We start from the raw sequence: 13,826 nt of genomic DNA, 5'->3' as shown, positions 1-13,826 counted from the left end.
TCCTAACATACTGTACCTATGACCTGTTAACAATACATAAACCCATCTGGAAGAAATGGCTTTATCAGTTTGCCATGCTGGCCTGTGATTTTCTTTGAAAACCTGAAGAATTCCTAGTTTTTTGATAGCACAACCTGTTATTGCTTTTTATAGAGAAAACAGTGGTTAAAGTGCTAAAACCTAAAATGAACTGCCAGTGGCTCTGTGGCTAAGGCTCTGCACCTGTGGCTGGAAGGTTGCTGGTTCAAATCCTGCAGCCAGCAGAGGAATCCTACTCCGTTGGGCCCCTGAGCAAAGCCCTTAACCCCAACTGCTCCAGGGACGCTGTACAATGGCTGACCCTGTGCTCTGACCCCCAGCTTCTCTCCCTGTCTGTGTGTCTCATGGAGAGCAAGCTGGGGTCTGTGAAAAGACAAATTCCTAATGCAAGAAATTGTAAAGGGTTAATAAAGTGATGTTATTATTATGTTATAAGTTGGACATTTGACTGCATAAATGCAATGTCAGTATAAGGATCACTGTGCATACAAAAGAAAATCTACAGAATATAAAAAATCTCGACCCATTCAACTCCTGGAAATTTAGAAAAAAACCTTTTCGTACCGTCTCATGAAACAGTCTGCTGAAGCCAATGGCATAGATGGGATGTCTGTATTTGAAGCAAATATTGTGCCATTGTCAATATTGATCAAAATCAGGTCATTTGTCTCCTGGAAGATGAAATAAAACACAGAAGAGTGATCAATATGGATGCTGGCTCTAAAGGTTGACTCTTGCTACAGCATTAAAATAGTATAAGATGCCACGAATCAAACAAATAATAGAAAAGGGCAATGTACAAAATAGGAAAACACATTTTATATTAATAGTAAATATTAAATATTAAAGTAAATACGTGAACTTAGAATTTATGTTAGAAATATACAATAGGAGTACAATATGCATTAAATGTTCACCTTTATGAAAAATCTACTCTCTTTTAACGCCACTGTAATGGTTAAGCATATTTTTTGTATTTGCTTAGAAATATCAAATCAATTTAAGAGAGCAAGGACTGCAACCAGCGGATGGCACAGTGGTTAGCATTTCTGCCTCACAGCGCTTCGACCCTGGGTTCAATTCCAGACCCGGGATGCTATCTGGGTGGAGTCTGCATGTTCCCACCGTGTTTGTGCAGGTTTCCTCCAGGTGCTCCAGTTTCCTCCAACAGTTCAAAAACATACTGGTACAGTAGGTTAATTGGTTTCTGGGCATATTGGGCGTGGTGAGCATGTGTGTGTGTGTCCTTGTGTGTGCCCTGTGATGGGACTGGTGTCCCATCCAGAGTGTACCCTGCCTTGCACCTATTGCTTGCTGGGATAGGCACCGGCTCCCCCGCGACCCTGAATTGGAAGAAGCGGTTAGAAAATGGATGGATGGAATGCAACCAGTGCTGAGAGGTTATAGTTGTCATCCTGCAGAGAAAAAACTGGGAGAGCCTTTCTTAGCCGAAAGCGTATTGCTTTACCGCTTCGACTTCTTCCAAGTGATCAATGTGGCAGCCCATGAGGAAAGAGGTCGGCGCCATGACGAAATCCAGCATCTGTCTGGAGAGGATGGGGACAAAGGTGTGCTGCCACTGCAGGGGGTGGATGTACAGCATGAAGCACTGCGACACCAGCGTGAGCAGGGCCCAGTCGGAGGAGAAGAACACTATCCTCTGCTCCGTCAGGAAACACGTGATGATCTGGCCGCAGAAAAACACACACGGACAGCCGTTCGTCAGCGCTGAGCTGTACATTCAGTCCTTTTAACCTCCCTGCCCGTGAACACATACTGTATGTCTTCATTTTCCAAAAAATAACATGTCACTTTAGAACTTACAGATACAGGAAAAATTACAGGTGAGGGGACACCATTGGAATAATAATAATAAATAATAATTGCTTACACTTATATAGCACTTTTCTGGACACTTCACGCAAAGCGCTTTACAGGTAATGGGGACTCCCCTCCACTACCACCAATGTGCAGCACCACCTGGATGATGCGACGGCAGCCATAGTGCGCCAGAACGCTCACCACACATCAGCTATCAGTGGGGAGGAGAGCAGAGTAATGAAGCCAATTCATAGATGGGGATTATTAGGCCATGATTGGTAAGGGCCAATGGGAAATTTGGCCAGGACGCCAGGGTTACACCCCTACTCTTTTCGAGAAACGCCCTGGGATTTTTCATGACCAGAGAGAGTCAGGACCTCAGTTTTACGTCTCATCCAAAGGACGGCGCTTGTTTACAGTATAGTGTCCCCGTCACTATACTGGGGCATTAGGACCCACATGGACCGCAGGGTGAGCGCTCCCTGCTGGCCCCACTAACACCTCTTCCAGCAGCAACCTTAGTTTTTCCCAGGAGGTCTCCCATCCAGGTACTAACCAGGCTCACACCTGCTTAGCTTCAGTGTGTTGCCAGTTGTGAGTTGCAGGGTGATATGGCTGCTGGAACCCATCTTGATTGCTGCTACTGTCTTATTAATCCAAGGATTTCCTGCCTTTTTACAAAGTATCCCAGGGAATTGGCTTCAGTAATACGGCTGGATAGATTATTTAAGTCAGCAACACTTTGTGTAAAGAAATTGGGAGAAATGCTTAAAAACCTTTTCATTCCTCTTCTCAATGGAATGTTTTAATACAAAAAAAAAACTTTCAGAAAGCAAACAAGTGTAACACTTCACCTAGAATTCACATTTTGTATCATTCCAAAATATGTTCCAAGATGTATTCTCCTAACTGTGCAGAATCTTCAGCACTTTTTGAACATACAAGTTCATAACATGAAAAAAAACATGACTGAACTTGCATGATAAAAGCTAACTGGTATTTCTATTTTTAAGTGCAGGCAAAGCTGTTTATGAGCTGGCACCTAATGATCTGCACTGACTGATCTGAAATGACTCATGGCAGCATGGTGGCACAGTGGTTAGAATTGTTCATTCACAGCACTGGGGCCCTGCACTTAATTCCTGGGGTGCTATCTGCATGGAGTTGGAAACTCTAAGTCTAAATACATACTGATAGGTGAATACATACTGAATGCTAGTTCAGACACCAGAAGATTTGCTGCCTTTGTAGGTATCATCAGATCTGCCTTTTATTTTCTTCCTGCCTGTGACAGCGGTTCGAGACAAGATGTAGGACGGCTACTCTTTAGTTGCGGGGTTGTGGTAACACATTCAAATTCACATCTGTGAAATGCCCTTGAATGACCCATTGAAGATTGGTTTTAGGATTAACCCTCATACCGCATACCAGTAAACCAGTGAAAAGAGTTTCAGAACCAATCAATACAACAGCCTGATTCAGTTCTACAATTTTTAAGTGCAGTTCAAAACAATACATGTTCTGTCACTAGTGTGGAATACAATATTACTGCAACCTTCCAATTTACCCAATGGGAAAATATTTATTATGATTATTTTGTAGTTCATATATCTAAAGAATGTATTATAGATTTTATTACATTAATGCTTTGCATAAAACAGGTATTTTGTTTTACAAAACAAAGTAAACACCATCCTCATCTTCTGCTAATACAAACCTCCCTTGTAAAATGTTACTATAGCTTATATTTTTTTCAATCTTACCTGCAAAATCTGTTTGGCATTGAAGCACAAGAAAGGAAGATGGAGATCCAAATCAACAGTAGGGTGATCCAAATCCTCTTTTGAAGGAAGCACAATCTGCAGAGGCTTCATATTGAACACCTAAATAAATATTAAAGAACATTAAATGTATAACATTTTTAAGAAGTTTAATTTGTATTTTTCAAAGCATGAAATATGTTATAAAAATTAAACAGTATCCATTCTGCTCTCCACATAAATTCTCCTCACCTATTCCCTCAATGGTACCCCCCTCCAAATGTAGTACAAATAGCTACAACTGAACCCCTGTTAGGATCCATAGTGTTGATAGGATCCAATCACCTGTTGTCACCCCACCTAGCAGTCAAAAGTTCCATATAAATAATATCAAGACAAGCCAGGATCCGGTGATCCCAACATAGGGAAAGCAGGAGCTCCCAATGCAGAGCCAATATTTGTTTTATCTGCAGTCAGACTACCCAGATCTATTTCCACCCATTTCCATCATCTAAGAAGGACACCCAATGTTAACAGGGCATTTTCCTATTCAGAATAACGGGATAATGGACAAACAGGAAGAGACTTGTTTCCAGAACACGATAACCTCTGGACACACGCACAACGTGCAAATAAATGCGACTGGAGCATGCTCATGGCAGGAAGCAGAAACCGTCTTCATAAAATATCATCTTCAAGACTCAAATACCTTCCATGAAGGAAATTTGAGCGGATCATTCGATGGTGAGCATTTTTGGAGACAGATAAGAAAATGGCCTTATCTCTAACATTCAAGTCCCTGTTCCAGACAGGAGATGCTGCTGAGAGTGTACAGTATGTGAAGTCTGTAATAGAAAGACTTCAACAGAAGAAGCTGAAGAAACCCTTTGTTTTATCCCTGATATTAGGTACTGAGAATACGAACCCCCTCAAGGGATTCTTTAGGTACTGTACACACTGCAGAATGTCAGAATAGAAAGAAAGAAGAGATTGTAGTGCGATTGCAAATCCTGCGATAAGCAAAAGACAGACTTTATGCAAAATATCTGTAGTAATATCATGTTCTTGTCACTCCAATGTGAGAAACGGGAAAGAAAATTACCTGTAAGGAGATTATGATGGTGCAAAACCAAAAAATTGGCATGTCTTCTGTGAATTTAAAAGCCTTTCTACTGAACATCAGGTCTTTAACTAATTGTGTCATTATGGGGCCAAAAGACACTCAACAATATATCCAAGACAATATATCAAAATATATAGACGGTAAGTACGACAATATCTAAGAGGTAAATCAGATTTTGATGTCATAAGGCTAGATTGGACTTTCTTCAAGTTAATGCCCAATACAGGAGTGTCAACCAAAGAAAGTTCAGAGAGATACAGAGTTTAACCAAAGAGACAATGCAAACCATATGCAAAGACATGCCATAGGAAAACATGTCATCCAGCAAAAGATTATATCATACATATAAAGGAGCTCTAAATTTTTAAATCATGAATGCTTTAGCCTCAGGGACTCTCTCTGAGTCAGGGCTGTGGTAGCTCTTTTCAAGAAATCAATAATGATTTGATCATGAGGGCTGAGGCAACCTTGAGCTATGACATCAAAATAAAATCTAAAATGAATATGGACAATACGAGTATCTGTTCTCATGTCGAATTGCAAGTTACAAGCCCAAACAAAATTTCCTCCCAGGAATGATAAATTGAATTGAAATTTTAAATTAAAAATTAGTGAATGGAACAGTATGGAGGTTTCAGCATCTTTTTTACTGATAGGTCTTACAAAAAAACAGCCCAACAGTTCTCACCAAATTAAGTTGTCCGGGTGGGGGGGTTGGCACTAAGGCCAGTTTTGCAGCAAATTCCTTGACTCGGTCTTCAAAGTCCATCCCTCTGTAAGACTTCAGCTGTGCCACTAGACTGCAAAAAAAAGAAGGGAAAAGATCTCAGGGAGAACAAGTTGGATTTTCCAGTAATGTATTAGGTGTTAACTGATTCTGCCACTTCACATCTGGAGAGGAAGGCCCTCCTGGTGAGGAACTGCCCGTGTGGTTTCAAGAAATCTGCTTGTTCTCATTTTTCTGTACACATGCTTTTCGAAAATGCAAATAACAGACTTATCTAGTGTATGTCCTTCCATCTAATGTGGCTATCTGCTCAGCCAGTCGTGAGATAGTGTTTTATTCCATTACTCAAGCACTGTTATCCATACGGTTATTGATTGGTATCATTATTATTATTATTATTATTAATTTATTCAGCTAATACCTCTATCCCCAGTGATTTATTTCACAAAAGATTTAAAAATAGAACAGTACAAACTACAAAACAGAGAAAATGCTGAACAGTGGATTGCAGTACAGGAATCAACATTATGCAATAAGAAAAATAAGGTCAATTCTTTTACTTTTTCCACGTGCAATAAACTTTTACCTGTACCTTTGCAGGATACGCATACTAATCCAGCCACTTACTTGAAATTATGCAATAAGATATTAAGAAGGAAAAACAACATAAGATATAGCAAATACAGTGAATGGAATAATGGAAATAAGGTAAGTAATTCTTAAAAATGTACTTTACAGGCCTCCTGAGTGGCTCAATGAGTACTGGCCCTTGCTTGGAGCACCTAGTGACTGTAATGTACTGTAAATTGCCTGTGCTCCATCATGAAACAACAGCATACTGCACAGCCGCTTGCCTGGTAGCATTTTAAATTTCTAAATGTACTGTAAATTGTAAAATCAGAGGCAAAGAACACAAACTTAAAAAGTGTGATAGAAAGGGACCTTCATGTGACCACCTGTTCGACAGTCAGGAAAATATTGGGGAAAAAAGTTAAACTTCTTTATTAAAATCCATCTAGTTGTATACACACTGTTGATTTTGTCTGAGCAGGGATATTCGTCTGAAAAGCTGTGTAATTAGATTGGTTACATCCAGCATCACACCTAATGATGAGTTTGGTCCTTTAAAGAAGATCAGGTGTGTTTCAGTATTTTCAAATCCTAAAAATCTGTCACCTAAAAATCTGGAGAGAAAAACTCCATGATCAATTGAATTTTTAGGGAATCCTGACAAGCACATGAAGTTATTAAATATAACAAGACATTAATATCAACTCTTCACATATCAAAAGGTTTTAGTGACAAATTCTTTCCAGCTACCCCATCATCAAAATAATAACATGGATCTTTGTTTTCCTTTACAAGTCTTAATCAGATGTCAGGTGTGAAGCACGAAGAGCAGTAAAAGCAAACAGTGAAACATTTGCAAATATGAAACCATTTATTTATTCACGCTCACATGGCTATTAAGCTTTCCAAGTGCTTTGGAATAAAGCTGTTAGAGCAGGTTCAGGCACAATGGCAGCCTTGTATGGACTACATTCCCCAGAAAGCTTTGGAGCATGAGCAGCCTCTCTCAGTCACCTGACCAGTTGCCAGATGACAACTGGTCAGGTGGCAGTTTAAAAACCAGAAAGCAGGGGCATTCCTGTTGGTTAATCTGCTGTATTAGAAGAGCAGGCAGATCTCTTTGGGGCACACTCACTGGAGGGGAGAGAGGACATGATGAAAAAGACAAATTTTTGAGTTATAGCAATTTGGAAGTGTTGTGAGGAGTCTAAGAGAGAGACTTACTTTAGAATAATGTTGTGAAGTCTGTGAGAGAGGCTGATGTTTAAGTTTTGAGGCAGGTAAGCATCTTAGGTACCTGGCATAATATAATAGTTTGGTGTCTTGTTTTGGTTTGTAGTGTGTTTTGATTTCCTGTACTGCAAATTGTGCTAGTTTTGAAATTTATAGTTGTTCATAAACCCCAATTTGTAAAGATTTTGCCAGAAAATATACACTAGTGGTTTGTATAATTAGTGGTACATGAGTTCTTTGGTTCTTTGGTGAAAAAAGTAAAAAAGATGCACTGGGTTAAACAAATATTTATTAATAATGAAAGATGCATTAAATACACAACAAACACATATAATATACAAGTTATGCTCTTTACAAATAAGGTGTCCCAGAGGCCTACAATATGTCCTGACTAGAGGAAAAACCACAGACATTCACATCCTCTATAACACCTATGAGTGAATGAAGAACCTATCGCCCTTTTCTAAAAATGTATTCACAAACCAAGAGAGGCAACTTTTAACCAAAGAGTTCTTTATACAAGAAATCAGTTTCTTAAAAACAACGGAATGGCAAGTTTTCTGAACATGGTTCGTATACTTAACATCTAGTCTTTACAGATCTGGACAAGGTACTCTTGCCTCGCACTTTCCTTCTTTCTCCTGTCTTTTGTCTCTTCCCTTATCTCTTTCTATCTGTATTATGCTATGTTCCTGGACTATTGATTGACACTTAATCACTTATCCAGACCTTAGTTACCCAAGGTAAACCAGAGATTGCTTTGATCGATGAATCTTGGACTCCTACATCTCAGCAAACATCTCCTTGCTTTGAAGCTCTGGAAATGTTGACACTAGTTAGGTGCCATTGACCCTGAGATTGACACTTCAATAAGCCACTTCCAACCATAAGAGAATATATCGAAGGCCTCATCCAAATGAACAAACTGTGTACTGTACTTACTGTATTTAAAAAAGGCAGGAAGCATGTTTCTTAATCATTTTAAAAAAAACAGACCGTGATAAACAGGAATCTTACCATGAAAGGCAGTCCTTGAGGGCATTGTAGTAAGCATATTTGGATATAATACAGATCCCAAAGGCAGTATAGAGTCGGGGAGCTCTGGAAGCAGACCAATGCATCTGCCCATTTTGATAGCAAGCAGCATCCTGTGAGAACTGAAACATGAACAAAAGTACTGCACATTAGCCAGCAAAAATGCCCATTGAGCTCACTCCCTATCCTAAATTCAATAAAAAACCACAACCCCCCCCCAACAAAGACCATTTTGGCCAAAACATCACAGTATTCTGCTTTCTATGTAAGCCCCTGCTAAGTTCCATCTTTCATTAGATGGTGCACTTTTTTCTTAGATGTTTAATCCTTCTCTTCATTGTATTGGGAGACCCATTTAGCCACGTCAAAAGTGTGGCAGGGTAACCAGCTCAAAATAGTGTTCACTGGGCACTGGTTTAGCGTGATAGTTGGAATCGCCCTACGTTTTGGGAGATGGAGCTAAAGCTGCTTGCTCTCCTTCCTATAATGGGGTTTCAGAAAGTTAAGATTTTTTTTTCTCCTTCCATTGCAGGGGTTCAGGATCCCCCGAGAGATAAAGAGCAGGGCTGGACCAGAGTCAGTTCTTTTCTTCCAAGCTTTCTTTCATTCTCATTTTAAGTGAACACCGAATGAAACGGTGACTGCTGTTCCCTTGACAACCCTCATTGCTTTAGTTGGCTATTTAACATCTCTTCACCCTCCTCGTTTGCCCTTTCAAGCGCCGTTTTGTTATGAGGGATGCCCTTTAGCAGAAGCAGAATCTCCACGTGTGGCTTTTCAACTTGAAAAATCCTCACTCGCTGGTATGTCGAGGGTCTTTGTCACAACCTTGGAGGTCTGTTTCTCAGCTGTTTTACTCACACTCACTGCAGTTCTGTATTTCCTGTCCAGATAGTAAGAGGGTTCATTAAGGATTTCTTTCTGCCATTTGCTCGATGTGCTTTATTGCCAAAGAAGTACCTGCAAGCAGTATTTGTATAAGACTGAATGCCTAAAGTAGCATTATTGGATCAAATGAACATGCAGTAGAATTCTCTACAGTCCTTTTGTTACTGGCATGGTATCATGGGGATTTAGTGCACAGTTAGCTCTACTGCCTTAAACCTCTTGGGTCCAGGGTTCACATAGAAAGTGCTATAGTCCAGAACCGGTGTTTTGCATGTTCTCCAATGGTCACACGTCTTTCTTGAGGTGCTCAGATTTCTTCTTTATAGGTTAATTGAAGGTTAATTAAACTGCTGTATAAGTGCTGTCTTTACTACCCCTAAACAGATAGTCTCCACTATTTAACTCGAAATGGCCTATTGTTTCATTTTCTCTTAAACTATTTTAAGAACAATTTAGGGACAGTATCTTGGGCAGTTGGGATTTCGCAAAAGGAAACAATTGTTTCTCTAGCTTTTAGCTTACACACATTTATCTTTTGCGTTTTGTTACAAGATAGCAAAGCAGGAAATAACCAAGCTTTATAAAAAGTGTTTTGTTTTTTTTCCCCCTCTGGCATAATGATAGAGTAATAAATCAGCCCTAAACCCAGACAAGACAAATATTAACACCTCTATGTAATAGTTACCTATTAAACAATGGTATAGAATTCTCTGTAATGTGCATTAACAATTAAACACCTTACAAAGGCCAAAGAAAGGACACCTGCATCCTGGCAAAAATGGAACTTGCTCCGTTGAATCTCTCAAACATAGATGCCTGTATGTGAATGAAAACCAATTGCCCTGTTCTAACAATGCGTTACTAAACTAAGAGAATGTTTTAGTCTAACGATTACACAATAAAGAAAATTGGAATTTCCTAAAATAATTTTGCTAACTCTTTCAATGCTCTGGTTACCTAGCCAGAATCTAGTCTACAAGACTACACATAAAGGATTTCCCACGTCGGTCATGCTTTGGAGGAAGTAGATGGTGTTTTCTCCTTCTCCCCCTGCCTCTCTGTCTTCCTGCTCTCCCACAGGAGTCACTTTCTTAGGTTGTAGTTGTGTGTTGTCCACTCCTATGGAGGCTGGCTAAACCTTCCTATTGGCCAGTTACTGTTGAATGTCTATTCTTTAATATGGGGTTTCTAATGATTAACTGTGACGTTAATTAACCAGAGTAAATCATTAGGAACAGTCTACTCAACTGTGTCTTTACCTGTTTGCCTCCTAGCCCCAGGACAGCTAGGTAAATACAGGAAAAAAAAAACACCGTTCTGCATTCTGATCAGGGCAACACAGCAGGGAAATGCAAATGTTGCTAAACTTAGTTAGCCTCCAAATCATGACAATATAATGGAAATTTCCTTTACAAACCACCTCTTTAACCACCTCTTTTTTGGTTTTCATTAAATAAGCCGTCTTTAATGTTAATCATGAGCACGTGCTATACTCATAAAATGCACACACCTGTACTGGCCTGTAGTATTGAACAACTGCTCCATAGGTTCTGGTCCCAAAGACATCGGTGAAAACCAGGAAGTGGAAGCGGTCTTCTTTCAGCTCATTGGTTACTTGAAGCCCTCCTGATGACAAAGACAAACAAAGAGCAGCCATAGGTTTGTGTGGGAATGTTTCATTTTTTCCCCCCAGACTTCCTGTAACCTGTAATCCTAAATCTTTCTGTAAACATGTACATGTATGCAATGCCCTGACAAAAAAAGGGCTCACCCATTCCATTTTCAAAATCTTTGTCCAGTACAGTTTTAAGGGGAGAGCCAGCATCTCTCCTTTCAAGCAACAGGTGAAGGTCAATTACTGCCCCTTCTACATTTTGCTATCTCTAGGCCTCTGGGATGCATTTTTTTTATACATGGTTTCTAAAAGTGTTAATTAATACACTCTCATTTCCATATATATGTTACACTCCACAACTGATTTTACTCCCTGGACAGGACGCCTGTCAATCGCAGGGCACACAGACATACTCGCGTCACGTCAATTAATCTGCTAGCACGTCTTTGAATGGCAGGAGAAACCATACTGGAGTATCGGGAGGAAACCCACACAAACATAGGGAGAACATGCACACTCCACACAGATAGCACCAGATGAACCCCGGGCCCCGGCACCAAAGCAGGCTCCACAGCCAAAACATTGTTTCCTTTCTTCTCTTTTCAGCATGGAATAAACCTATTACTTGTTCCTATGCCACCCCAAATGCCACATAACAGAGCAAATGTACATGTATAATTAATTGGTAAATACTTAAGCATTAAAGTGAAAGAAATTGTACCATGCAAGAAGCAGCTAATGCTAATGTCTTTTGAATTACTGCCCTTTCTACATTTTGCTGTCTCTAGGCCTCTAGGCTGGAGTTTTTGTTTATACATGGTTTATTAATACACTCATTTCCATATACTGTATGTTACACTCCACAACTGATTTTAGTGATTCCCAAAAGTAAATGCTGACTTGAAGAAACGCTGGCAAAGTTTTTCCCTTGTGTGAATCAAGAATTCCCATTAGCACTGCTGCAAATAACACCAATGTGGAAACGACAAAAGCTTGGCTAATTTCTTCCTCAAAATCCCCCTGGCAACGAATTCTGGGTCTAATCCAGCCCTTTCTTTTGTGCAGAAAAGTGTAGTCTTTTAAGTAAATTGTGCAGTGTTTTCTAACATTTTTTTGGGTTGGAAGCTGTAGAACAATTACTTCTGTTTTTTTTCTGGTAAAAGTATTACTTTTACTGGTTTTTAAAAACCAAAAATCATACATTACCTATATAAATTAGCTTAAGAATTTATTTTATTAAGTATTCCTTGTGTATATGCATAACTGTTATATTATGTAATATACAGAACATAACATTTTTACAAAATTGCCAGCTTTTCTTTCAAAGCTATCCCCCACCTTCCTTTTTGCTAAATTGTTTGGGCTCAACCTTCTAAATATACAAGCAAATATACCAGCATGTACAAAAAACTCAGTGGTAGTGTTAAAACTGGAATAAGCAGAGATGCATTCCCTCATAGCATGCTGTGAGGTAGTGAGAACTGACTTGGTGAGAAAGTCACCATCTTGGCTCAAACCACAACCCACATGGTGTGGTCTTGAGCCAAGATGGCTTACGCTGTTAATAGGAAAAACATGATGTGAATGTGCTCAGTGGGATACCATATGAGGAAATGCCGTTCTCAGTATAGGCTCTACAAGGAATTAGCCACTCCTCTGGGCTAAATAAGACTTCTAAGACCAGCTGGGTGGAAAGGGGTTTCAGTTGGTGTCTAGGCTACAGCCTAGAAGGAGAGAGAGTGAGAGCTCTAGAGATCCATTCTTAGAAATGGATTGGGCTGGTTTACAGGCCTGTAGGGCTCAGTGACCAAGGGATGCTGGACCAAATACAGCTCAGATGGTCCTGAGGGGTGTCACAGGCAGTATTTTTGCCAGGCTCAAGGGACTTGAAGTACACTGGCTATGAAACAAGGCGAGCCAGCTGAATCGGGACAGACTGGAGTCACTGGTACATGGAGGAGTGGGCCATATTGTTTGGCGAGAGAGAAGAGTCTAGACGAGTCTGGATGGCACAGGTGGAGTCTTGAGTACTCCTTGTACCTTATCAGCAGTAGACAGATGGCAGTCTCAAAGAGAGATGAGAGAGAAAATAACACACCAGCTGCTGCTGCTGTGTCGGGGGACCCTGGTCAAACAGGATCAGCCGTGGTGTAATCTTTAATTGTATAAAACATCTCAAGGCACTTTACAGTAGGTATAAATTAAATTTATAAGGATACCAAATTAAAAAAACAAGCATGTATGAAATGCAAGCGGGCAGAGCTGCGGCAGAAGATAATGGTCACTAGAGCAGACACGGACACTAAATAAAATATTTTTGGAGAGGCTTTTGATTCGGGGTTTGAATGTGATCAGTAAGGTGGCACTCTGATATCCTTGGGGATAGAAATCGAGAGCTTTGGGGTGTAGGAAGAGAAAGCTCATTCACCCACAGAATGTAAACGAGCTTAGGGGACAGACAGGTGACCGGAGTCTGACGAACAAAGGTTGAGAGGTGGGAAGGAGGAAGGTAAGTCAGACAGGTACTGAGGTGCTAAGCCATGTAGAGCCTTATAGCTGAGAATGAGGCTCCTGAAGTCGACTCAAAACCCAATGGGTAGCCAGTGCAAGGACTCCAGGACAGGTGTAATGTGATCACTTGCACATGACCTACATTCTTGCTGGCGAGTTCTGAATAGATCCATTTGTTCAGCGTGGTTATGGATCACCCAGTGAGTAGGGCTCTGCAGTAATCAATTCTAATGAAAAGAAAAATGTTGACCAGCTTTTCTGCTTTGGTCAAAGAAAACATAGGACAGAGACTGGCAATATTTCTGAGATGGAAGAATGTTGTTTTTACAATATTCTGCAGATGAGGTTCAAAAGTCAATCCCGGATCAAATTGGCTCTAAAAACTTCAGTTGTTTGAAATTTAAGCACAGTGCCATTCACAGATAAGGTTACTTCACTGGCTTTACATATGTGATGGGAGGTACTAAGTAGCATGACCTCATTTTTGTTACAGTATAGGTAAAG

General features: G+C 40.1%; 1 protein-coding gene across 3 annotated transcripts in view; it reads right to left on the bottom strand.

Moving 5' to 3' along the window:
* Positions 1 to 13,826, bottom strand: part of dennd3a (DENN domain containing 3a) — a 48,833-nt gene that overhangs the window by 20,604 nt on the left and 14,403 nt on the right. For all 3 annotated transcript variants that reach the window (XM_088929706.1, XM_088929704.1, XM_088929705.1), the window contains exons 4-9: positions 10,707 to 10,822; positions 8,291 to 8,430; positions 5,432 to 5,543; positions 3,624 to 3,743; positions 1,508 to 1,726; positions 604 to 710 (exon numbers count right to left, since the gene is read on the bottom strand). In XM_088929706.1, coding sequence (XP_088785832.1) covers positions 604 to 710; positions 1,508 to 1,726; positions 3,624 to 3,743; positions 5,432 to 5,543; positions 8,291 to 8,430; positions 10,707 to 10,822 — 814 coding nt within the window. The remainder of the gene's footprint in view (positions 1 to 603; positions 711 to 1,507; positions 1,727 to 3,623; positions 3,744 to 5,431; positions 5,544 to 8,290; positions 8,431 to 10,706; positions 10,823 to 13,826) is intronic.

Source organism: Atractosteus spatula, chromosome 12 (genome assembly GCF_055471065.1).
Source record: "Atractosteus spatula isolate fAtrSpa1 chromosome 12, fAtrSpa1.hap1, whole genome shotgun sequence".
Classification (NCBI taxonomy): domain Eukaryota; kingdom Metazoa; phylum Chordata; class Actinopteri; order Semionotiformes; family Lepisosteidae; genus Atractosteus; species Atractosteus spatula.
Note: the sequence above shows the minus strand (reverse complement) of the source record. Positions and strands in the feature narration are given on the sequence as shown.